The following is a 27901-nucleotide window of genomic DNA, read 5'->3' on the forward strand; positions in this document are numbered from 1 at the left end:
AAGTATAATCATATAAGTAGTAAACATATACGTATTACTACAAGTAAATGAATTAATCATGAAGGATGAATTAATCAGGAAAGAGATGATGACTAGGCTAATGACAGAGTACTGGTAGATACCAACTTTTAAAGACTGGTATAGAAAAAAGCCAAAAGACTAAACTGACAAGGGAATAAAGAGAATATCAGGACAGAGAGGAGACACAGAAACCAAGAAAGTAAAGAGATTCACAAAGCATGCAGCTGTCAGTGAAAATTGTTGCAGAAGAAAGATGATTCAAAGGAACCTATTCAAGTCAGTGTTGGTAACCTCTGTCAGAGCAGACTGATGGTAGCCGAAGATTGTCTATTGTAGGTAAAGTAGTAAATGGTGAGGAAGCAGAAACCAGTGTGGACTACATTTGAAGAAACTTGGTTGTTTACTGAAAAAAAGAAAAAAGCAGAGTTTTTAGGAAAACTAGTGTCTGCTTTTTTTTTCCTTTTATTTTGTTTTTTTAAATAAGAGCATGTTTATAGGCTTTGGGGAGTCCCTGGATAGTGCAAACAGTTAACACAGTCAGCTGCTAACCAAAAGGTTAGAGGTTCAAGTCCACCCAGCGGCACCTGGAAAGAAAGGCCTAGTGATCTACTTCCAAAAAGTTAGCCACTGAGAACCCTATGCAGCACAGTTTATTTTGATACACGAGGTTGCCGTGAGTCAGAACTGACTTGACAGCAACCAGTTTCTCATATGCTTCAGAGAAGGAACCAAGAGAGAAAGAAAGACTGAAAAACAGAATAGACAAGTTTACCATTTGAGCAAAAATCCGTAAGGAGATGAGAAGGGATGAGGCAGAGGAAAACAGGAGGGATGAATTTTCCTCTAAAATTGAAGTGGAGGAGACAAGGGTAGGTAGAGACAAATTTGTAAGCACAAAAACAGGAAGTCAAAGGAGTTAATTTCTGCTATCCACTCAGGGCTATTACATGTGACTCTAGGCAGTACCATTTACATTGCAATAGGTTGTATTATGTAAAATACCCATGTGATTTCTAAAGCAGTTTGTTTAAATATTTACCTTCCATAGCATCTTTATCAATTATCTTGCCTGCTTCTGTTAGACTATTCGTCTGTTGTTTACGGATAGATGTTCTCTTAAATTTATTCACCATACATTCCTAGAAAACAAAATAATAAGATTTCACAGATCAGAATCCAAAAGTTTCAATGAGGGCTTAGGATATGCTTAGCACCGTGCTGGTTCTATGGAAAATACAGTATAAAAACTAGTATCTACTCTCAAGGAGCCTACAGTTTAACTGAAAAGACCACCATAAAAAACTAGGAAAGTGTAAAAAATATTCACTTTTCAAAATGTACTTTAGGCATGTAGAGAAAGATAGATTTACAAGAGCTGGAATAGTCAATAGGTTTTCTTAGGATAAGTGGGTGTTTAAATTCTAAATGACAGATAGGAACCAGTTAAGGAAATTACAGAAAGAAATCTCAGTTAGGAAATACAATTCTGCAAGGATAAAGGTGTGAACGATCACAGTATGGTTCTTACCGTCTAATAAATCCATCTCTTCTGCCCACATTAAGTACACACACAATGAGCAATCTAGCTCAAGCCCCTTCCTTCAAGCATTTCTGGTCTCAATGATCTTCTCCTTCCCCAAACTCGTATTATGTCTGTATGTACCATGCATCTTTGGCATTTGCACTTAATAGTGTCACCTGTGTTATGTGTGAATGTAGCCTATTTCCAATTATTGTTAGTTCACTGAGGGTAGTATCTGTGTCTTCAGAGTCTGGCATGGTACCTTTTGCAGGTACTCAAAAAAAACTGTTGAACTGATGGCCACACATCCATAACTGAAGGGCACTGAAACAGACACCAGGCTCCCTTGCTCTAAATTCAGACTCTACCACTTAGTGACAGAGTCCTTTAACTTCTCTGAGCATATTCTTTGATCATAAAAATGAGTTGTTAGGCAGATCAAATGAAATAATAAATGAAAGTATCTAGCACAAAATCTGATACCCAGTAGACTCTCAAAAGATGACAGCTGAATCTGCATCACTAAATAGTTATTAAATAATTCCCTCTTTGACATCTCTGTCAGAAATCACCGAAAAATGTAAAACGTATTCTCAAATAACAGATCCAATTTCTATCATAGAGGAATTCACATCTAATACTGGCCTTATTTTAAAACAATTCTTCCCTTAAATAAATGGTAAATTAAAATTTTAGAAACAAAATGGAAGAGGGATGGGGAATTGTGAAAAAACAAAATTATATGGTACTTCTCACTTCAGAAACATACTTACATGCAAAAAATCCATAACTATTTTGTCAAATTTGGTTTGTTTCTGAATATGATCTAATGTCGCCTGGTGTGAAGAACTTTCCAGATGCAGTTCAATATCTTTTTCTTCAAATGTTCGAAATTTACAGAATGAACATGTGAATGCCGTTCTGTGAGGTGAAATAGAAGCTTTTCATACATTTAGAATAATACACTAGATTATTTATTTAGAAAGAAATCATGAGAATATACCAATAAAACTGAGTTTACCAACATAAATAATTCTTTTTTCTGTCTTATGGTTGATTTCAATTTCACTTAAGTCAGAAAAACTGTTAAATACCGATTTAAGCAGCACTGTCATTGTACTGGAGTCACTGAGTGGTGTTCTGAGTCAGAATCAACTCAACAGCAATGGGTTTTTTTTTTTTTTTGGTTTTTGAGTGGTGCAAAAGGTTAAGCACTCGACTATTAAACGAAAGGTTGGCGGTTCAATCCCACCCACAAGCACCTTGGAGGGCCTGGCTATCTGCTTCTGAAAAGTCACAGCTTTGAAAAACCTACGGAGTGCAGTTCTAATCTGCAACACATGGGGTCAGCATGAGTTGAAATCGACTTCACAAAGCTGGGGTTTTTTTAGTCATTACATCACCTTGCATTTCTAGCCCATCCCAGAGCTTCTGGGTATTTAAGGTGGAGTAAGTGGATCTACATAATCTAGTCCTGAGTTCTCCACTTCTAGCCTAGACTACAAAGCCACGGAAAACTTTGAGATACATCAAATTCCAAAATTCCACTACTTATTTTACACCGTTCCATCCTCAAGTTAACAAACCACTACGGTAGCATCAAGAAAACCAGATACAACACTGCATACATACTCATTGCCGTCAAGTCGATTCCGACTTCCAGAGATCCTACAGGACACAGTAAACTGCCCCATAAGGTTCCCAAGGAGCGGCTGGTGGATTCAAACTGCCGACCTTCTGGTTAGCAGCCAAACACTGAACCACTGCACCACACTAAACAATTATAATTCACTCCCTTAGAGCTTTTAGGTGATCAAAGTCCTGCCCCCCAATAGACCTTTCCACCCTCTTTATTATGTTAAATGTTTTCTAAGGTCCAAAAGGAACACATCCCAACAGTCAGCTATCAACCTCTTATCCTGCGAATGCAAAACAAAATTGCTCTGTATACTGAAATAATTTTAGACTATTTTAAAGAATTCTTATCCTAAAATATTTAGTAGACCTGATGTTCATTTGATTATTGTCATCAAGTTTCTATTTTGAGTTATGGAGAAAACCATTAAATGAAAATTCTGTTCTTCCATTTACTACAAATAACATTTATTATATCAACATGGATATATCATAACCAAATCTGTAATTTTTAATGGGAAAAGTATTCATAGGTTAACTAAATGGAAAAATGAGTCCTATAATGTAATTTCACCTTAGATTCCTAGCACATTTGATATAAAGTGTTAATTAAATAAACTTCGCAAATGAAATAAACTTTATTTCCATACCAAAGTAACTAAGCCTCTTATCCCTACTCAAATAAAGTAATTGTATCAGATCAAGAGTGGGAGATACACTCCCAAGGACCGAAAATAGCTGCTCTCTTAAAAATGAACCCCTATCTACAGGAAGATTCATAATAAACTTAATCCTATTGTTTCTCAGATCCCAGCAAATTAGAAGCAACAAACCAGAAAGGGTACTGAAGTTATTAAAGTAAGACACAAATATTACGCAAGTAATACTTAACAGACTAAAATCAAAGAAGACAGACCAAACAAGCAAGACATAATGGGAATTCAGATGCAACTGAATTTTTTTTTACTACATTTTATATAAAACAATATCGACATGCCTATCAAGGCCAAGTAATAACAAAAAGTATCTGCTTAATATGGAAGGAAACTCATACATTTTAAAAACATCTCCAACAAAAGGATTAAAAATTCTTCTCTGAAAATCTTTTGAAGTAATATAAAGTTATGGTTACCTAGAAAATTCACTTACGTGAAACATTTCATTCCCTTTTTGCTACAAAAACAAGTTAACTTTTAAAGAGCAAAAAACATAATGAATAGGAAATACATTGGTTTTTTTTTTGCAAAGGTAGTACCTGGGCAAATTTCAGAGAAAAAGACCAAAAAATGTTATCAATTTATAGCCCTATTATTTTGTTGTTGTTATATTTCCAGGCAGTCTTTTTTTTTTTTTCCTTACACGTATTTTTATACTTTACATATATGCTTTTCTATTTTACTTGCATTTCCTTCATGTTACATCAAGTTTTATAATCTTCATTTTTCACAGTGGCCTAAGAGCTCATAGGGGCCCCTGGTGACACAGTGGTGAAGCGTTTGGCTGCTAACCAAAAGGTCGGCAGCTCAAATTCACCAGTTGCTCCTTGGAAACCCTATGGGGCAGTTCTACTCTGTCCTATGGTGTCGCTATGAATTGCAATTGACTTGACGGCAATAGGTTAAGAGCCCATAAACGGATGTGTCAAGCTGATCACTCTCTACAGCTGCCATTTGTTTTCCATTTGGAACTATTATAAATAAGGTTGTAATGGGCACCTTGGAAACCCTGGTGGCGTAGTGGTTAAGTGCTACGGCTGCAAAACAAAGGGTCGGCAGTTCAAATCCACCAGGCGCTCCTTGGAAACTCTATGGGGCAGTTCTACTCTGTCCTAAAGGGCTGCTATGAGTCGGAATCGACTTGACAGCACTGGGTTTGGTTTGGTTTTAATGGGCACCTTTTTAGATAAAACTCTTCTATATTATTATTCTATTATTTTCTTGGAGATCATGAGTATAAAAAAAGTTAAGGCACATAAAAAAAAAAAAAAGCTGCTTCATTGTTCTCCAATATATTGTCTCCTGAACACCGTAAGTATCCTTTGATCGCACCTTGGTTAGTAAAACAATTTTTTTTCTCCTTGCTAATGAAATGGCATTTAATTGCCTAACTTTTCAGTTTACCTTGGTGAGTTTGAACATTTTCTCCCAAACCTATTAACTAGCTGCATTCCTTCACCAAATTATGTATTGGGAATCTTCATTTTCTTACTTTAAAAAAAAAATTTGATTGGGCGATACTTATCTAATTTAGACATTAATCGTTTCTCATAATATTTTCCAAGCATGTTTGCTCTCCTTTTAAGTTTTAAGCTTTTACTTAGCCAAATCTGCCCATCATTTCCTTTGTAATTTACTGTGTAACTCTTACACTTGGAAAAAGAAATCTCTTTGCAGATGTCAAAATAATTGCACTTTATTTTTCTGTAATTTTCCCTTTTTTGATTTTTTAATTCATGTGAATTCATTTTAACTGATGTTGGGAAGAGTATCTTAAACTGATTATTTTCATGTTATTATTGGTCAGCCATTCAAGCAATTCCCTTTTTGTCTGTAATATCTTCTTAATCATATATTAATTTTTACATATAATGCAATCTGTTTCTACGGTAATAATTTTGTTACAGATTAGCTTTGTCTACTAACACATATTTTTAACTATCATAGTTTTCTCGTACTTCAATATCTAGAAAAGCTAGTACCTACTCATTTACTCTTCTTTTTCTGAACGTTCTTCAAACCTTGAACCGAAATTAACCGAAGATCACCTTGTAGCTAAATAACAAACTGGCTCAGAAAATAGTATCACCCGTACGTGCTGTGCTCCTTTAAAAAAATCACCTATACGAGACCAAACGGTCAACAATTACTATACAACAAAGATGAAAATATAAGGTGGCAGAGAAACTAGATGAATGGAAAGGGGACAATCAGAATGGAAATAACGTGCAACGTTCACGCTTTGTGAAGAACATAACCAGTGTCACTCAACAACCAGAAATAGTTGCATGGGAGCCTAAACATTGTGTAATCTTTCACTGAAAACACAGTAAAATATTGTTTTAAAAAAAAAAGAATGAAAGAAAACTTTATGGAGCACAGTTCTACTCTTCATTCTCCCTTGTCCCGACAGGGTGAGGCCAGTGGAGTATCCCAGACGGCTGCTCACAAGCTTTTAAAACCCCAGACACTTCTCACCAAAGTACAATGAAGAAGATTTCCTTTATAAACTATGTTATGCCAATTGAGCTAGATGTGTCTAGGAAATTATTTTTTAATGAGCCTAATTTTCTGACTTTAATAAGCACAAACCTGTAGCCATCTCCATACTTCTCGTTATTTTTTTCTCTTCTGCGCCTCTGTTTCTCTCGCCGAGCCTCAATTCGTCGTTTTTCTTTTTCTTCCATTTTAGAATCAGTTTTTGCTGATAAAAGACAAATTAAAGATCAGAAATAAAAATCAATTTCCCATTCTCCTTTTCAAACCACCAGTTCATAAATTACAGACATATAGGATTTACTTGGTAATCATGATTCAAACTGAATTCACCAGAAAACCTGAATTTGACATTACCCAGTATTCCAAAACTTCACTGATTTGACCACCATCATGAATTTAGCCATATTTGCTTCTCATCTGTGATTATTACATATTTTTCTTTAAATCTACATTTTTCTTACCCTCATTTTAAGCACTAACATCCATATCACCTAAAATCATCTTGCATATCACACCTTGAGGAACACTAAAGTAACCTGACTCTGCATGAAAATGGAAGTTCAATGAATACTGGAGCCCTGGGTGCAAGGAATTCATGTATTTCTAGTAAAAGATCTCTTAAAATATATAAACACCTCCCCCAAAAGAGTGGGTTCTTTTAATGTTTTTTTATTGTGCTAAAATACGTGTATCATAAAATTTACCACTTTAACCATTTTGAAGTATACAATTCAGTGGCATTAAGCACACTCAAAATGCTTTGCAACCACCACCGCTCTCTAGTTCCAGAACTTTTTCATTACCCAAATGGAAACCCCATGCCCATTTAGCAACACTCATTCCCCTTCCCCCAGCCCCTAAATAACCACTAATCTGTTTTCTGTTTCTATGATTTGCCTATCCTGAATACTTCATATAACTAATCATTATACTACATGTGGCCTTTTGAGGCTGGATCCTTTCACTTAGCATAATGTTTTCAAAGTTCATTCATGTTGTAGCATGTACTGATGCTTCATTTATTTTTATGGTTGAATAACGTTCCATGATATGGATATACCACTTTTTGTTTATCCATTTATCTGTTGACTGACATATGGATTGTTGCTACCTTTTGACTACTGTGAATAATACTACAGACATTGTGTACAAGTATTTGTTTGCATATGTTTTCAAGTTTTGGAGATATATACCTAGGAGTGGAATTGCTGAGCCATATGATAATTCTGTTTAACTTACTGAGGAACCACCAAACTGTTTCCCACAGCAGGTGCACCATTTTACATTCTTACCGACAACATATGAGGTTCCAATTTCTCTACATCCTCACTAACATTTATTTCCTATTTTTTTTTTTTTTAATTATGACCATCATACTGGCTGTGAAGTAGTATCTCACAGTGAGCTGGCTCTTTCTTGTAACACATTATTTTTGGATTATTGCTGGAAAAATACCTAGTACAAAATCATTCCTGGGAACTAAAAAACTCAACAGTAAATACAGGGTTGCTGTGAGCTGGAACTGACTTGACAGCAATGGTTTTTTTGGTTACATATACATATACGAGCCCCGGCAGCACGATGGTTAAGCACGCAGCTGCTAACCAAAAGGTCAGTGGTTCAAACCCACTGACAGCTCTGCAGAAGAAAAATTTGGCAGTCCGCTTCTGCAAAAATTAAAAAAAAAAAACCCACTTCCATCAAGTTGATTCCAGCTCATAGCACCCAACAGAATAGAACAGAACTGCCCGTAGGGTTTCCAAGGCTGCTGGGGGCATAGTGGTTAAGAGCTTGGCCCCTAACCAAAAAGTGAGCAGTTCAAATCCACAAGCTGCTCCTTGGAAACCCTATGGGGCAGTTCTATTCTGTCCTATAGGGTCGCTGAGTTGAAACTGACTCGATGGTAATGGATTTGGTTTTGGGTATGTACACATACGGGGACACCATTGGTCACAACTGACTCAAAAACGATGGGGTTTTTTTCTTTTAAATGTATACAAGGGAACGAGTTCCAAAATTATACAAAATCAATACATTAAAACATAGTATCTACACTATTTTTCATTATTTTATAAGGGCTTAAATGTATATTCTTATTTTACTAACCATTTTTAATATCCTCATTCACAGGTTTCATTCAAACTCTGAGTGTGCAGAATACCCATTTATACACTGCCTCAAACAGGAAGTGACTTCATTTCCCTTTCAAATGCTAAAACCAGAATTGTACGTATGTTGTACCTCTCCAGTCAAATGGCAGAATATGGTTCTTTTTCTACTAATTTTCTTCAAATCAAATAGTCTAAAATACTACAGTATAGCAAAACGTCTTTTCCTGAAAAACTAGCAGGAATCCTTCAAAATGCCCATTTCATATCTGACAGTGATAGCCTCACTGACGTAAAGAATTTTGGCTTCATCCTTAGCTACGTTACGCGATTCTCAAGTTCTGTTAAAAACAAAAAAAAAGGGGGCGGGGTGGTCATATCCATGTGCTTTAATAGCATATGCCTGTCAAGGGCCGGCTCAGCTTTGCTGCCAGAGCTACTGTGAATGGCACTGCAATAAACAGCAGTGCACTTGACTATTATTGTTTTGTAGTATATTCTGAAGTCACAAAGTCATTCTTCTACGTTATTCTTCTTTTTCACAACTAGCTATTTTGGATACCTTATAACTCAACGTGCATTTTAGAATCAGTTTATCTGCTTAGACTCAAGCTTGACTAAAAAAAAAGTCATCTGGGATTCTGACTGATTTCATTGACTCTGTAGATCAGGCTGGTGAGTACTGCCATCTTAACAATGTTGTCTTCCAAATGATGAACATGGATGTTTTTCCATTTGTTTAGATCTTTTTAATTTCTTTTGCCACTGTTTTAGAGCTTTCAGGGTATAATACATTTTACACTTCTCTTATTAAATTTATTCCTAACCATTTTACTCATTTGATGCTATTGTGAATGAAATAGTTTTCTTTCTTTCTTTTAGTGGATTCTATCTGCACTTAGTATCCTCTTTTATAATTTGGCATTTGTAGCCCTGCTTTGACCATTTCACAAGACTGTTATACCGGTTAATGTTGTAATATACATGGAGTTTATCTGTAAACCATAAGATGCCAATCAAACACAACAGTGTTTGCCATCCTGTTTTCTGAGGCTTTTGGTTCAGTGGTAGAAGTCTCCCCGTCCATGCAGGAGATGCAGGCTCAATTCCCAGCCAAAGCACCTCATGCACAATCACCACACGTCTGTCAGTAGAGGCCTGCACGTTGCTATGACTGCGAATAGATTTCAGGGGAGCTTCCAGACTAAGCAGACTAGGCAGAAAGGCCTGGTGATCTACTTCTGAAAATCAGCCAATAAAAACTCTAAGGATCACAACATCCAATCCCCAACCGATCATGGAAATGGCTCAGGATGGGGCTGCATTATGTCCCATCGTGCACAGGTTCACCATGATTCAGGGGCCAACTCAACAACAGCTACCAATAACAATGACCATGAAAAATTTCTTCCCTGAGTCTTCATAAAGGGATTTTATGGAACATACTCCTTCAACAATACCTCCAATGATAAATACAACAGCCCAAGAAAGAGGTCTGAATTAAAATCATATACAAAGACTTTTTAAAAATGTAGATGTTTTGTCCCCACCCTGTATCAGAATTAAAAGACGAGGGGTGACCAGAGCATGTGATCTTGTAAAGCTTCTTTGGGTAATTTTGATATTCACAACTAATTTAATCACTGCACTAGAGGAGTCATGAATCCCAGGTAAATAACCCTTGTACCAAACAAAGGGAAAAGGAAAAAAGTAAAGGCAAACACACAGAAGTAAAGTTAGTTAAGCTTTCAGGTTGTCTTAAAAAACTGATGTCACAATTCTTGTGTGCCAGAAAGCAGAATCCTTAGTAACAACTCAATATACACTAGAGCAATGAAATGAAAGACTTTTCAATTATATAAAAACTCATATATGTGTTTAAACTGTTAAAAGATTTAGCATTTTAAGAGGAATGTGCAAATTAAAACACAACATTACAAATGTTTGGACATTAAGACATATATTTCTAGAAGTTATCTGCTGACTATTAAAGAGTTATGCTTCAAAAATATTTGTTCAAAAAATAAGTTCATTAAAGAAACCATTTCAAACCATTCTTTAGGCTTGAAAAGAGAAACCAGACCTTCGATAACATTAAAATTTTAATCATTCAGAATTCTAAACAACCATGAAACTGCACCTTCGTTCTCAACTAGCACTTTAGACCAAGAGTTGGCAAATTTTTCCTGTAAAGGAACAGATAATAAATATTTTAGGCTTTGCAGGTCACATATGGTCTTTGTTACATACTCATTTTATTGTGTTATAATCCTGTAAAAATATAAAAGCCATTACTAGCTTGAAAGCCAGTACAAATACAGGCCAGGGCTGGATTTGGAGCACAGACCCTTGCTTTTGACCACAATACAAAAAATTAACCGTAACACAGCAGTAAATAAATAAATTGGTATTCCAAATGTAGCTGAAAAATTCAGTGTTTGATACTATCTACAAATTAAAATACAATTAGAAACAAGATGGTTATTACATCCTCCTGCAAGATTGATGCAGAACTGAAAGCCCTGAATTTTTCATCTGAAGTTTTGGATACCGAACCAGAAATTTTACAGCTCTTCAATGTTCTCACTAAATTTCATTCAGATCTAATTTTTACAATTACAATTATTTTACAGTTTTTCTATATAAACTTAGGAAAAATATTACCTAAAAGAACTGAATTTAAAAAAATTCCTGAACAAGTATAATTATGTCTTCTTACTTACTGGGTGATTTGCTGGGGTTCGTCTTCTCCACAGGTTTTGCTAGCTTGGGCTTCTTGATAAAGGTTCCACCGGGCTTATTAAATGGCTGTATCATTTTTCTCTTTATTCCTCTTGCAGCAGCAACTGCCACATTGGTGGGTTTGTTTTGATAGTCAATAACAATTCCAGGTCTATGAACGTTTCCAAAATCTCCCATATGCTGTAAATTTGTGAAATCAAAAAAGATTAGCATATTTTCCAAAGTTAAAATATGAATTTATATAAAATTTACCTTATCTATTAATTTTCACCTGAGAATTCCCAGATGACTTTAATTTTACATGTCCACTCTGAACAAACACGTTGAAAAACTTTGTACGTTACATAACTCAAATCCAGTGAATCAGTATTTTCGTTTCCAGTAGAGCAAATATGCATATTTTCTACATTTTATTTTTACAATTCAAAATTACTTGAGATCATAAACAACGTATGTGCCTCTCAAAATATTACCACTTGTACAACTCTCTTACAACTCCTCTTCAGAGTTCCTAATTGATGTTTTCTCATGAAAAACACCTTAAAAGAAATCTTTATTTTACTAAAACCTGGCTTAAAACCAAGATACACAAAGAAGACTGTATCTGTAAAGTAAAAACGATTTCTCCCTGTTGAAAAGGGAATAAGAAGGCTAGATGGAACATTAGCATGAAATAGGAGAGTTAAAACATAACCATGCATCAACTTCCAAGACACACTTCAGATTATATAATTGCATCTGCCGTTCCATTCACATTCTTACCTACGGAAACATACTGAGCCATAAGCTCAAGAAGCAAAAGTTTACAGATGAAGAGTCATGCAACCAAACCACTTTGTGTCCCTTCATCTTCTCTCGTCATTAACAAAACCACTACACCAAGAGGCCACGTGTCCACAGAAATTTACTGTGCTAACCTTACTTTTAGAAGATAAAGATTCAGAAGTAATCTGAAGAGAAGGATCCAATGGAAATTGTACAAGTGAAGATTAAAAAGAAAGTCCTACCAGTTCATCTACTTCATTAATAGGAAGAAATAAAGAAAAATCCATTCAGACTAGAGTTGTGAATACAAGGTAAAGGAAAACCTATTTTACCATCATGAAAACAAAACTGATAAAGTCTCATTAAGAAAAAAGCCTCTGCCTAAAATAATACACAGTATGGAAAATGTTTTCCACATGCTTAAACTGGGATGGGTTTTCAATTTCTAAATCCAAAGTCTACTGCCCCACAATTTTTTGATAAACCTACAATAAATAATAAAGTACGGTGGGAAGCAACATATCAGTTGCTTGTATTTGTATATCATGCCTACGAATACCTATCAAATCTAGTAGGCCTTAATAAATGTTTCCTGGTAATATATATAGTCAAATGAGAAAAATCTTCATTAACTATCCATTAAAGGTGCAATGCATTTTACATAAGAGTAACTGCAAAATTTCTACACAAGTATAAAAACTACACTGATGTAACACAGGCTAACAAACAAAAACATGTGCTCAACTACATTTTTATCAGAAGTACTTTCCTCTACAAAGAGAATATTAAGAGCCACTGACTTAAAAAAAATTTCTTACATTATAGCAAAGATACAATATTCTTTATATAATCAAACTACATAGTATCCTCACAAACTACATACACCTACTAGGTAAAATTTCCTATCAGTCGAGTTACCTAAGAACATAGGGCATAATCTTCACACTATATAATCTGAAATTAAACACTTAAGAACTAGTATATGTATTCATTTAAGCGATAATTTGCAAAATATTACTTCCTAGGAAGAGGCCATGAACGTGTTTGTACAGGTAAAAAATTATTCCTCAATAGTAAAGCTAGTGACACAAGAAAAAATAAAACAATCTGTAGTAGGACATATTGCAAGAGGGTGAGGTAGCAAAATCAAATGGAAAAAAATCATTTTACAACCTGCTATACACATCTACAACCTGCTATATACAACCTCTTTACCATGTAAACATGGTTAAGCTACCCTGAACTATCACCAACTTTTAGTCTCTTGTGTTTAATGAAATACGGAGCTTTGAAGAAATCCTACTTGCTAGAGTTTAGCAGCAAAGTATAAATGTTTATCATACATTGCACCTTTAACCTACTCAAAAGCTCAAAGGGTTCAGTTACCTTTTACAATAATCTAAGAACTGCCCACCAGCAAAACTGCTAGTGTTCACAAGAAAAAGATGCAACTCCTTTTAACCCCTTTTAGACCAAACCTAATAGCCACACCTTTATAATAAAGGGAGATTTGGCAAAACTTCATGAACAATCATCTCAAACCGCCACTTATTTTCTGAGGTGCTGGAAAAACTTTTAGCCAACCTTAAAATTATGTTTATGACTCAAGATTTTGCTTCAAAATACACTGGGATGAACAGTGTTTATTCTAGTTGAAAACCATGGTCTTGAAAGGGTTTAAAAGAGTGACTAGTGAAAAGAATCTGAAAAGATTCTGTTGTACTTACTCCTCGGCCTCGGCCTCTGCCTGTTGATGGTCCTCCAAAAGCATCATAGTTTCTGCTTCCAAACGTATTTTCAGGATAAGCAGGCGTTCCTCTCCCCCGAGAGCCTACAGGCGCAGGCTTCATATGGGGTGAAGAAAAACTGCTGTAGGAAGAGTAATTCTCTCTTCCTCTGTCCTCCATAAACCCAGGCCTCAATTTTGAACGGGAGTAAGGTGCTTCCCAGCTAGACCCGCCCTGGTTTCTACCTCCGAAAGAGTCAAGGCTATTCCGGTAGGAGCTCTCATATCGACCACCATAACTACCTCCGAAGCGGCTTTGTTCGGGTTCATTATAACCATAGCCAGATCTGTACAGATCTCGCCCACCCAGAGAAGACCTGGAGTCGTAAGACTCATAAGGTCCAAACCTGGAAAAGTTGCACAGTGAGGGAAAAAACAAAAGTAAGCTTACTAGTGTTAGACAATTCAAAAGACAAATTATCAGTTGACATTTACCAACTAAAATTCATTTATACCATACTGCTTTGCACAATTCTAATTCTATTCACGCTTGATTAGGGCTGGGCGGTTCAACATTTGACCAGATAGAAAGCTATCTGAGTCAGTTTCTATATATTAATTGAGTTTTATAAATCTTAGCTTAAAAATCTGCTTTCTGGCAGCTTTTCTATTTAATTAAAAATTTAAAAAATTTATCATTATTTAAGCCCAGCGCTAGTCTTGGAAAAGGTCATTTGCTAAAGTTCATGAGCTACTGAAACTTTCTTTGAATCCACCTCTAATATCAAAACACAAAATATTTACAATAGTTTGGCTTTCGATAGGGACACAAATTGAAGACTACATAGATGTAGGCTATTTGTGACACGGAACAGAGGAGATCCTTTTGCATCCCAAATAATCTATATCATAAAACTGCTTCATTGAGTGTGTAGTAGTCAAAATTTAGGGAATTATCTCTGCTTATAAGATGTGACAAACTGCCAAACTTTGGTCAAGTTCAATAATCAATTCTTAGTTACTTCTCACTTATAAACTACTAAATCTAACAAATCTAGAAGAATAAACACATAAAATTAAACATAAAAGTAAAAAATCACCAACATATCCTCTGCATATGAATTTTCAAGGCAGATGACAAAGAATACATTTTATAACGTCCTTAATTATTTGAAACATTATTTCCTGGCAGGAAATTATCACATAAAACCATTCTAAAAAAAAAAAAAGGAGCACACAGTCTCCTTATGGTTTTTATAGTCAACAAAATAAACAAATTATCTTATTTCTCACAAATCGAAACCATGAATTACAAAACTTGCTTGGTATCTTACGACAAAATTTTATAAAGGCCCACAATTACACATGAAATATAAGCAATAACATCTACAGAAAAAGTTTATGTACATTACATTTACAAAGAAATAGGGTAATAATGAATATGTTAAAGCATTTAAATGTATTATATCACTTCAATTATTTACAGATTACTAAATAGAAGGTAGTATTTACTTCTGAATCCTAAATAACCATATAAAAATTATCCCTCTTTCCAACTACAGTTTTCAAAATATCACAAGAGTATAACTGTTTATTTTTTCTCTACCATAAACCACAGTGGCACACTTGAAGCAGAAGGAAGTAAAGTAAGCATCATCCAGTCCATCATTAAGGAATCCGGATCCTTCAATTTACTGAACAAGTACAACAGCTTCAAATGTCTAACTAGTGCTACTTATATTCAGTAGGATTCTCTGTGCCTCAAAAAGAACTCCTTCGCCTGAAATGTGGTCAACACTAAAGCCTGTAAGCCTTACAAAGTATCGACGGTGAAATATAAATGCAATTTACAGTGCATTAAAATAAGCAAAGGTATTATTATTCATGGTTTTAATACAATGCTCTTAGCCTAGAAAACACACTTTTGGTGTAAGCAGTACCCACCAATAAGTAACCTGGACATGATTTAAAGAACATTTTTATTATTACAATATGTTCTTCCAGCTCACTTTAAAATTAAAAGAATATCTATCTTAAATGTCTCTTAGAAACTGAATATTGCTAGGCTAGTGCAGTTAAACCCATTCTAGTCAAAAACTGCTTTGCTGTTTTACATACTACCCCACATCTAGCAATTTTTTTAAAATCATTTTTAAAAAGCTTCACAAATAATATTTCCAATAACATATTTACATATTATTTGGTGGTCAGGACATTCTGATTGATAAGGTGAGACAAAAAGAAGTTAAAAAAAAAAAGTTCACTTCTAGAGTGAATACTTTCTTTTATCTGAGGTTTTAGTAAAATAATGTCTCCCAGTAATTTTGAGATAATTTTTATACCCCTTAATTAATACCTTCAAATATTTAAGGTGATCATTCGATGTCAAATAGCGAAGTTCAAGTATCATAACATATCTAAGGAACACTTAAAAAAATATACTCGCAATCTTAAAAAAGTGTCTAATTACTTGGCCAAGTAATGAAGCAATTTACCTGTTACCCCCACCACCACCACCGTGACTGTCCATGCCATATGACTGGTTTAGGTAGGAGTCCATGGATCTTTGACCCCCATAGGATCCATGGCCATAGTCACGATCCATCCCTACAAGATTTAAAAAGAAAAAAATTAAATGATGCTCACCTCTGCTGGCATTCAAAAGAAGAATTTTTAGATAAATATCCTTGAATGCCAGACCTCCATAAGATCCAGGGCCATAATCACGATCCATTCCTAAAAAAGAGTAAAAAAAAAGAGTGTGTAAAACATACCATTCCCTTCAGGAATCTTTGCGTAAAACAGCTAGATATTCAAATAACTCACTTGAGATAATAATTTATCATTAATATTTATGTTAAACTCACTCTAAACAATAAAGGAAAAGCACACAGAAGACAAGGTACTGAAAAATTTGCTAATAAAACCTAATTTTAAAGAAGACCATATCACCAGCTAAAAAGCTCTATATTAAATTATTTTCAATTTAACCAGTATTTATTCAACAAAGGGATAACTACAAGTGTTATGCATAAGGATGCTATGAGTTAGAGCCAACTCAATGGAACTAGCAATAAGTACTAGGAACCACATGGTATATAGAAATAATTAACATAATCCCAATTCTCAAGAAGAGTCAGCATTTCATAATTTCAAAAGGAAAAATTTTTGTCATTAAGTATTGTTTTTCTGCATCTAATTGCTCTCAAACTGTCAAAAAATTTCAGAAATAGCCATTTTCAATTAGCCATGTTCACAGTAAACAAAATAGGTATTTCTAAAAAGGAAAATCAGGGATATAATTTGATTTCATTTATTCAAATATCTACTGAGTGTTTGCTGTGTATCAGATACTCTAGGAGCTGGGAATACAGCAGTGAACAAAATGGGCAGTTATCTTGTAAATTTCATACGACAGGATAAATTGTCAATTTTATTCACTGCTGTATTCTCAGCTCCTGGAATATCTGATACACAGCAAACACTCAACAGAAATTTGAATGAATGAAATCAAATTATATCCCTGAAATTACATAAGTTCCTCATTTGTAAAATTTAGACAATCACCCAGACGTCAGCGTAATCAAGCAGTGGCTTTTAACCAGAGGTGCAACCCAAACGAGTATTTTTCACAACATACACAGCCAGGGATCATTGGTCCTCAGATTAAGATTCAAGAAGGCCTAGGGTATGAGCTGAACAGATACACTTTGAAAAAGTTCCCAAGGGGATTCTAACAATCAACCCCAGATGAGAACCACAAACCTTAAGAGAAAACATTAATAAAAATCAATAACATTAATGACAGAAATTTCTGAAGATGTTTTTGCCACACTGCACACTAATAACAAAATAAACTTCTGATATTAAATCCAGCCCTCTAGTAAAGCCCAGTGGAGATCATGGCCTTCTACTATTCCAAATTGCTCTCTCTTTGGCAACAGCACTGTCCCATCTACTCTAGTTTAAAATCCTAGATTCATTTTTACTCATCCCTCTTACTTTTCTAACTATTACTAGTCCGCCTGCAAGTTCTGCTTATTTTCTCTAGGAAACATCTTCATCTTTTATTATTATTGTCATCTCCCAAATTCGGAGTCTTAAATCCTTATACCTAAATTTATGAAACAGCTTATTTAGGTAAATTTCTAGTTTTCAATCTAACCTACCCGTAGATGAAAATTAAACTTCCTTTGGTAATTTTATCATGTCACTCTCCTGCTCAAAAATATAAATGGCTCCCTTTCTTCAGCATTCATTTAATATTCTTACAGTAGATCCCAAGGACTGATGACTAATGGACCACAACTACCACAGCCTCCACCCGACTCAGCCCAGAAAAACTAGACGGTGTTGGTTACCGCCACTTACTGCTCTGGCAGGAATCACAATAGAGGGTCCTGGACAGAGCAGAAGAAATACAGAACAAAGTTCAACTTCTCTTCAGGAATCAATTCAAATTCAAAAAAAAAAAAAAAAACCAGGCTTGTTGGTCCAACAGAGACTGGAGAAACCCCGAGAACACGGCCCCCGGACACCCTTTTAACTCAGTAATGAAGTTACTCCTGAGGTTCACCCTTCAGCCAGATCAGACAGGTCTATAGAGCCAACTCACAGGATTGCTTTGAGTTGGAATCAACTCAACAGCAACAGGTTTTTTTTTTTTTTGTATAGGGCCAACAACAACACGTGTAAGGAACGTGCTTCGTAGTTCAGTCATGTATAGGAAACTAATGGGCACACTAGCCCAAAAGCAAAGACAAGAAGGCAGGAGGAATGGAAACAGGGAGCCTGGGATGGGCAAGAGGAGAGTGTTGATACATTGAGGGGTTGGTAATCAACGTCACAAAACAATTTGTGTATTAATGGTTTAATGAGAAATTAATGGGCTCTGTAAACTTTCACCTAAACCACAATAAAAAAATAATTTAAAAAATAATGTATTATGGTAGAAACAACATAGAACCAAGCTGATATTCCACTTAACTTACATTATTCAGTATCAAAATCTCTAACCAACAAAAAGAACTCAGCCAGTTTCTTGTAATCCATCACTCAGAACGTAGTCAGCGACTTTTGGAATAAATCAATCCAAACAAAACAGACAAGAGTCAAACAAATTGTAATTACTCCTAACTTTTTTGGATCCCAAATTCCCAGTGCAAACACTATATACAGCACGACAACATTAGCAGTGAGAAGTGATATATCAAGAGCCAAAACAATGACTGAAACAAGAAGGAACTAGTTTTTTACACTGGTGCCTTATTATTATGGATGTGAAGAGAAGAGCTGAAATATATTCCCTCGACAAATTTAAGAGCAAATGAAAGAGGATACTTACCATTAAAGCCCTGATAGGTATTTCTGCAAGCAGAATGTGTATAATCTATGAAAACACATTTAACAGAAAACAATCAGTGCAATATTACCAAGTATCTAAAACTATAAATCCATTTACTGAAAAAAAAAAACTTTTAACATCAGTAACTCAATTATCTGCAAAAATGGGGTACAAAAAATTACCAATTAATACTCCATTTGAGGAGACATACATCTCCGTTCTTCACCACTTCTCCAAATGGCAGGTTTATCATTCAAATTGTGGTAATATAAAGATTAATTGATAACGCCTGATAAATAATAACAACTAAAAGAGGGGACCCAGTACAGATTTACACAGAGTAACAAAAGCAAAATAGATTAAATTATGTATCAAATAATGCAAAAAGCAGACAGCTGAGAATCAATTCTATGTAATATATTACTTTTTTTAAGTTAATGTTTCTTTTACTACTTAATTTGTCCTCTAGAAAATGTCAAGATCTTATCGGAGAAATGCATGTGCATACATGTACGTGTGGTATGGATTCAAGATGTAGCACAGCTGAAGACCTAATATTGCCAATTTCCTCATCAAAACTAATTTAATAAATGTTAATATAAAGGACTTGGTTTTACAAATAAATCCTTAAAAAAAAAAAAAAAAAGGGAATTTAATACAGTGGTCATTTGGATACAACAGAACCCAACAACACTACACAGGATTAGATTTAGATACGTTGTTAGTCAAATTCCATCTCCCAAATACAGCAGTGGGGACTGGGATGGGCAATGAGAGGGACTATTTTATCACTGACACTGTTTAGAATTTTATCATTGACACTACTGAGAATTGTGAGCACATAGTAATTTTTTAGTGGTAATAAAAGCAAACAATACTAAGTTTTGTTATTGTTTTTCATTTATCTACTATGGATTCCGTTATTGCCTGGGTGGGAGAAGACTGGCTCCCACTGACCCCAGATCCCTTGATAGAGTCTGCTATACCTTAGGTATTGGTCCTGTCATCAAACTGTAACATGAAAACACAACAATATATTTCTTAAGTTCACTCTCAACTCTGGCCACTTGAAATATTTGTAGTTTAAAGGTTATCTACATCAAAATGATACAAAGTCCAACTAAAACAAACAACAACACCAGAGTGCTACTGCTAATAGCTGAACTTCCTACTTCAAAAACCAAACTCATTGCTGTCCGACTCATAGTGACCCTATAGAACAGAGCAGAACTGCCCTATGGGGTTTCCAAGGAGCTGCTGGTGAATTCGAACTGCCAACCTTTTGGTTGGCAGCCAAGCTCTTAACCACTGTACCAGGTCTCCTCCTACTTTAAAGTAATTTAAAAATATCTACAAAAAGATTATTCCAGTCCCATATATTTGGCAGCTTTAACTTTTTGTGGCATGAAATCAAATCAAAGACCAAAAGATCATTTAGTAAGACTCCCATGCTGAGATCACACCTCGTTCAACGTTAAAGATAATTGTTTTGGTGGGGGTTAGAGGCTTACAGGTAATTAGTGAACTGGTTTTATTTAGAAACGTCTGGTTACTCAGGATTAAATCCAGTTTAATCATTCAAGCCCTTTTCCAAGTCTCTCTAATGCTGTCACTACATACCATTTTACATTGACACCAATTCCTATAAAAGTTGAGCAGACGAAGACGAAGTTAATTTTACTTTGTGAGCCTGTGAGAATGGCTTAAAGAGCTGGTGTGAGACACGACTGAAAAAAATACAGTTTGTTTAATCACTAAGTACAGCCTGGTCGGCTGCATACTGTTCTGAATTTGAAGGACATTTCGCGCTTGCTGTGCAAGAATTCAGACTAACTTAAGTCCCATCCATACACAGCCCATAGAAAAATGCTTTGGTTCACAAAAGTATTACAAAATAGGGATTAACGACAAGGTAAATTTGGTAGATAAATATTCCAGTTGGCTAACCAGAAATATTTTGCTTTCCATTTTGTACAGATACTTGTCTATACATACTATTTACAGACGCCCTTTAAACTCATCTTAAACTAAGAAAACCAGAAACATTGTGGCCAAGCCTTTGAAATCCTTCAAGAAGTAATCTGTGGTTGAGGATTAACTAATTAACTAAATGGATGACCTGGGTCACTCCAGAGGGGCGAAGAGAGACAAGGCAGAGGAGGCCCCTGCTCGCCTCTCTGCCCGAGACCGGGAAGTTGGTGGCGGGGGAAGGAGGGTAATTTCCACGCACTGGCGCCAGGGGCGAGTCCGGGCACCGAGGCCGGAGGCCCTACACCTTCTGGGCGCGTCCCTCCCCGCACTGAGGTCAGCACTGAACTCCCCGGCCCAGCCGGCACAAACCCGGGCTTGGAGGTCCCCAAAGAGGCAGACTCCGGGCGCCGGGCCCGCGGCGGGCGGGCGGCCTCGGGCCCGCAGAACAAAGCCCACGCGGCCATTTTGGGACGGTAAACAGACCCCCGGCGCAGGCCAGCCCACCTCCCACTCGACACGGCGACCAGCCAGAGGCAGCGCTTACCGTCCTCAAAGTCCATGGCGAAGGCTTGGAGCCGACGGCCTTGGCGGCGCTGGTCTGGGTTCTGGCCGGTGGCGAGAGCCTGCGAACCGCACTGCCACACGATCAGCCGGGACGACCGACAGCTGCGCTACGGGCTCGGAAGCCACAGGCCACAGAGAGGCTGGGGGGCGGGGCCGACCGGCGCTGCCTGCCGCCCTAGCGCTTCCTGCGATTGGCTGGCGCGAGCTAGTGGGCGGGCCTTCGCGTGGAGGCGGGAAGCTGGGCGCCTGTCACTCTCCCGGGTGCTGACCCTCTTGACCACCGAGGGGGAAGAAAGGTACAGGAAGGAAAGCCAAAGATTAGTAAAGGTAGCCTGATAGAGCTAAAGATTGGCAGGGCTAGGAGGAAAGTGAGAGCCGAGTGCTCTGAAAGGTTTGGCTGCGACCCGCCATGTTTGATCCTGGCAAGAGCTAAAGGATCTATTTTGAATATCTTCCTCCTGCTCAAACTAGTAAACCAAGTGCCGACCATTCGGTTTTTATTGGCTAGTAATGACTGCTCAGAAAATGAAAAAAGTACTGTGGAGTTTCTGCGGTGGAGACACGGAAGTCCGGGCGTTTTTAGAACTCTGTGAGCAGAGAACAGATTGCTAAATAAGAAACACTCATGGGAATGATGCAAGACAGGCTATTACCATGTTCTAAAAGTGCAAGATAAAGTACTGTAAAAATTCACGGATAGGGGAGATACGTGGGAGCAAGAGTCATTAAGTACTTGAAGGATGACCACGCACGAACACACACACATACTGCCTCTGTATTACTGGCACTTTGGAAATAGCGTTGGGGACAGTGGGCAAAGTTATTCACCCAAAGGGCAATATGGCCCTGGAGTAGCTAAAACCAAAGGTTAAAAAAAAAAAATTAGTAGACCAAATGTGTCAACAATTAATTGATCATCAGATGATTTAAAAAAAAAAAAATAGTTGCCATCTACTCAACTCTGTCTCCTGGCAAAGTTATGTGTTACAGAGTAGAACTGAACTGCTGTCCTTATGCCAGGCTTTTCTTCCAAGCTGCCTCTGGGTGGGTTTGAGCGACCAAATTTTAGTTAAGTAGCTTAGCCATTAGTGCCACCCAGGACGCTAATGATGTTGACAATAATTTGATCACTGGAAAGGAAACATGAATCAACTACTTGCTCTTCTGAGTCCCATAAGTTGCTGGAACTAAGTTTCAAAAAGGCATCCCCTGGAGATACAATGGGAAGAAAAACTCACTGGATATAGTACACATATTACTGCACAGTGGTTAAGCACTGGGCTGCTAACCCAAGGGTCAACAGTTGGAACCCACCAGCTGCTCCAACAGAGAAAAGACCTGGTGATCTGCTTCTTGGCAATGGGTTTGGTTTGATTCTGACCTGTCTTCTCCACTCTAATTCACCACCCTTTTCTTGTTTCCTTCTTTTTTCTCTCCTTTATGTGTCTTCTGTTCATCTGAACTGAACATGTTGAATGCTGAACTCATAATTTCCCTCCTCAAGCCTGCTCATCCTCCTGTATTCTTTCATCTCCACTGGTGGCATCGTGAGCAATCACCCAGTAATTCAAGCCAGAAACCATGGGCTCATCCAGTCAAAACTCCCTCAACCCCCACCCCCAAATCTATACTAAAGTCTTTTCTTTCATCCGCTTATTACCTCCTAAAACTTCTTAAACCCGCCACCTGTCCTTCTTCCCCAGGGCCACTCCCTGAGTTCAGATTCTCATTCTCTTTCCCAACTATTGCAGTAGCTTCCTAATTAATTCCTCTGCCCTTGGGCCTTCAGGCTCTTAGCCTCCTCAGAGCTGCACAGATCTAGATGCAAATTTGAACAGATCTTTCTTGGGTCACTATCACCAATTGGGTAAATTGAAACTTCTTAACCTAGAGCACCGACTTGATGACTTGACTTTGACAGCAGTGGGTTTTGGTTTTGGTAACCTAGAGCACACCTAGCTGGATTTGGCTACTGTCTTACCTCCTGCTATCCCCTTAAGGCCCCCTCCTCCCTCACCTCACACACTACCCTTTGCCCAGCATTCTAGGCTACTCGCAGTTCCCAAAATATCCCTATGCTTTTTTACGCTGCTGAGCTTTTTGCTTTTGTTGTTCCCTCTGCTAGAACACCAGGATTCTGGGTGGCGCAAATGGTTTGCACTCAAATACTAACCTGAAGGTTGGTGGTTCAAACTCACGCTGCAGCACCACAGAAGAAAGGCCTAGCCATCTGCTTCTGTAAAGGTTACAGCCAAGTAAATCTCATGGAGCAGTTCTATTCTGTCACATATGGTGTCACCATGAGTCAGAATTGTTTGTTTTTCTGCTTGGAACACCCCGTGGTTAACCAAAAACCAAACCAAACCCACTGCCAGTGAGTCAATTCCAACTCATAGCAACCCTATAGGACAGGGTAGAACTGCCCCATAGGGTTTCCAAGGAGTAGCTAGTGGATTTGAACTGCTGACCTTTTGGTTAGCAGCCATAGCTCTTAACCACTGCGCCACCAGGGCTCCTGGTTAACCTTACTCATCCTCAAAACACAACTCAGGGTTTACTTCTTCTAAGAAGCCCTCCCAGATCCCGTCGCCCACCCCTAGGCCAGTACTTCTCATTAATGTGCATACAAATCACTAGGGATCTTGTTAAAAATTAAAACTCAGATTCTCATTCAGTCAGTCAGGGGTGAGGCCCAAGAGTCTGCTTTTGAAACACACTCCCAGGAGATGCTGCAGCTTCTGCTGGAACCACATTAGCGGTCGTAAAGCCCTGGGCTCCATTAGAAGCTCCTCCTCTGAGTTCCCTGGGCTAACCTCTGTCATAGCACATCCTCCCATGCCTTAAGTACTGTTTGGCTTTACGTCTCCCCACATTAAACTGTGAGCTCTTTGAGATAAGAACCATCTCTGCCTTGTATCCTAAGTGCCAAGCGCACATTAGGCACTCAGTAAATGTTTACCAGGTGAAACTGAACTGAGCTCTCACTGACGCTTTTTACTTACCCCACTCCCCCATCATTTTTTCCTCAATTTACCTTGGCGAAGGAATGATTTTGTAACCTAAGGTCTTCAGTTCTTGGCACGACTAGAAGGAGGTAAATATAGAGTCACTGATCATGTGGCTGTGGGCACACACACATACTTCCTTCCTCATCAGGAAGAAAACTACCAGACAAGACACTTCAAACCCCAGAAGAAACCTGGCCTCTGCACAAATGCATGGAGAGCCAGAATAAACACGTCTCTTCTTTCTTTCCTCTTAAAGAGACATGTGCCATACTCCCAGAAAACTAAAACCAAGCTAGTTGTCGTGGAGTTGATCCCAACTCATAAGGCCCCCACGCGTTTCAGAGTAGAACTGTGCTCCCAGGGTTTTTGATAGCTATGATCTTTCAGAAGTAGATCACCAGGCCTTTTTTTTTATGGCACTGCTGGGTGGATTTGAACTGCCTACCTTTCCATTAATAGCCAAGTGCAAACTGTTTGCTTCATTCAGGGACCTTTCATATCCCAGAAAAACCCATTTCTGTCAATTCTGACTCATAGCGACTCTGTAGGACAGAGTAGAACTGCCCCATACAGTTTCCAAGGAGCTACTGGTGGATTTGAACAGCTGACCTTTTGGTTAGCAGCCAAGCTGTTAACCAATGCAACACCAGGGCTCCTCCTACCCCTCACCAGATATACCCCAAAATACCTGAAAGTCTTTCAAGCTTTCTCTTAATTCATTTATTTAGCAAATATTTATTGACCAGCAACTATGAGCCAGGCACTGTTTTCTCACTTCATTGTTATCTCTCTGTCACCACACAGCAATCTAGCCAGGCTACCTAACATAATTTCTACTTTGTTAGGCTCGGATTTCCACCCAAAGGGGACAATGCATTATACAGGTTCTAATACCATTTCGACGGCACTGGGTAATACCATTTCATCTATATTTTGTGACAGGGGAGATTAGTAAATGCCAGACCATCGACATCTATTGGAAAAGAAAAGAGAAAGAGGCTTTTTACGTGCAAAGATAAAAAGGATGTGACGGCTGAGACCAGAGAAGACTGCAGAGAGAAGGAGGAAATGAGGGGTTACAACTAGGACCTGATCCTGAGGGAGTTGTCAGAGAAGCTGCCACCATCCCACTCCCTGGGACCTAAGAAGAGCTAAGTAAGCGGACTCCCCGAGGACCCAGGAACCTTTGTTCCTCATCTCCTAACTCTTCGCCTACAGATCTTCTGTTCCAACAACACAGGAACCATCTGCTGTTTCCAAACAAGGCTTCTATTTCCACATTTCCGTGCCTCGGCACTTGTTGTTCTCTCTGCTTCTATTGTGTCTCCTTTGCCTCTATCATTCTTCAAGGCTCAATGTAAATGTCACCTCTTTTTGAACCTCCCCATAAACTCCTATTCAGAATCCTCTTCCCTCTGTGTAATTTTATTTAGCAGTTATTATAGGTAGATGCTTAGTTTGGTCAGTTAGTTGGCTAGGTAGGTAAGTAGGTAGGCCTTGCTCCTCGTGCATACTCTTTGGGCCTGGGAACCCTTCTGTGTTTACCTTTATATGGCCTGTGGATAAAGCATTGTCACTGTATGTAAAGGGAGAAGAGCATTAGCCAGAATCACCCCTGAAAAAGAAGACTGAGACTGAAATTGGGTGCCCATACTTCATCTGCACAAACCTACAACATCCTTTAATTGTATTGGACAGTAAGTGGATAGTGAGGTTGAAAATGGGAGTCCTGATTTCACAATGCTTTTTTAATTTGCTTCCAAATAATCTTCCTCCCATATTTTTTAGGGTATTGATAAACAGAGAGGGAAATCAAGAATTAAAAAATTGCTATCTTATAGCAAAGCAGCCACACTTAACATTAAAGTAATTCCTACAAGGGAGAGTTGGTTACAAGGCCGCAACAATAGAAAACTGCTAAAACAACTGGTGAGACAGCACTGAATGAATGTGTGGTGCGAAGGATGACTTTTGTGTGGCCTCTCTAGCCATTGTCTTGTAACTCCCACCCATATGATTGGGCAGGACTGTGTGATACGGTAATTGTGGCCCACCAAAGAGATCGATCAGTTTAGTCATCCCACTGTGCTTGAAATGAGCCACCCCAGAGGTGGGAAACAGAAGATCTGACCACCACCAAGGAAGAACACCCAGGAGCCAGCACGTCCTTTGGACCTGGGATCTCTGAGCTGAGAAGCTCCTAGAACCAGGAGACAGAGAGAGAGAAGTGGCGACAGAGACCTGGCAGCAAGAGACAGTGTGGTGGGCTTCCCAGCCCACGGAAAGAGACAGCTGAATGCCTTTGGGCAGAGGCCCAGAGCCAGGGAGAGGTAGACCTGCAAGCACAGCTGAAAAGAGGCTGTCCTAATGGAAGAACTGTATTCTGAGTGTTCCTGAGCCTGAATTGTAACCTGTTACTTCCCTAATAAACCCCATAATCCTGAGTATGGTCTGTGCGTTCTGAGTGGCCATTGCAATGAATTTTCAAACCCAGGAGAGAAGCAGAGAGTGCTGTGAGAGGGCCGGTTGGTGTCAGAATTGGTAAAGATGGCAGAGAGAGGAGGCATGTCTCACCCCTACCTCATAGGAACCAGCCTTGGGCTGTTTTGATTCTCATTCTCCCTTGTGAAGTTAAAGGAGGTAGGACACCACCCGCATGCCATTATTACAACATGGGAAGAAGTCTCTCCCTGATTTTAGTACAGAGCTTCAAAAAGATACAGATATCTCCAAAATCAGAAAGGAAGAACAATTACAATAACAACATTTACTAAGCCGTCTATGTTAGTAAATGTTCCAAAGCACTTTACATTTATTAATTCATTTTAATCTTCCCAAGAATTCTATGATGTAGGTACTATTATCATCCACATTTTACTGATGAGGAAGCTGAGACCCAGAGAGGTAAATTTACTTGCCCAAGGTCACACAGTCAACAAAGGGTAGAGCCAAGATTTCGAAGCCCTAGCGTTCATCTCTGTCATTTTGAACAATCTACTTTGTCCTACTTGGCAGCTATTGTGTGCCAAGAATTTCAATAAACACTTTACATGCCTTATTTCTAATTTTTGCAGCAAGGAAGTTATACCCTTTTCCAAATGAGAAAAACTGAAGAGAAATTAAGTTATTTGCCCAAGGCCACACAACCAGTAATTCCCGGCTTCACTTTCATGATAAATATATAGTCATGCTCAGGTCTGTTGGTGTATGGAGCCAACCGTGTAGACCCAACATCATTAACATCCTCAGGTTAAAAAAAAGGACTTTGCTAATGTATAGA

The 27901-nt window shown here is 38.0% G+C and overlaps 1 protein-coding gene across 4 annotated transcripts in view; it reads right to left on the bottom strand.

Moving 5' to 3' along the window:
• Nucleotides 1–21750, bottom strand: part of ZNF326 (zinc finger protein 326) — a 35632-nt gene extending 13882 nt beyond the window's left edge. The window contains exons 1-9 of one of the 4 annotated variants that reach the window (XM_064282326.1): nt 21594–21749; nt 19079–19123; nt 16435–16470; nt 16230–16341; nt 13736–14141; nt 11225–11423; nt 6487–6598; nt 2317–2464; nt 1061–1160 (exon numbers count right to left, since the gene is read on the bottom strand). In XM_064282326.1, coding sequence (XP_064138396.1) covers nt 1061–1160; nt 2317–2464; nt 6487–6598; nt 11225–11423; nt 13736–14141; nt 16230–16341; nt 16435–16470; nt 19079–19123; nt 21594–21609 — 1174 coding nt within the window. In that variant the 5' untranslated portion in view covers nt 21610–21749. Of the gene's footprint in view, nt 1–1060; nt 1161–2316; nt 2465–6486; nt 6599–11224; nt 11424–13735; nt 14142–16229; nt 16342–16380; nt 16471–19078; nt 19124–21593 lie in introns of those variants that run through there. The other 3 variants (XM_064282327.1, XM_064282328.1, XM_064282329.1) reach the window with 3 other exon arrangements.
• Nucleotides 21751–27901: the final 6151 nt, after the last annotated feature.

Source organism: Loxodonta africana, chromosome 3, assembly GCF_030014295.1.
Source record: "Loxodonta africana isolate mLoxAfr1 chromosome 3, mLoxAfr1.hap2, whole genome shotgun sequence".
NCBI classification, from domain to species: domain Eukaryota; kingdom Metazoa; phylum Chordata; class Mammalia; order Proboscidea; family Elephantidae; genus Loxodonta; species Loxodonta africana.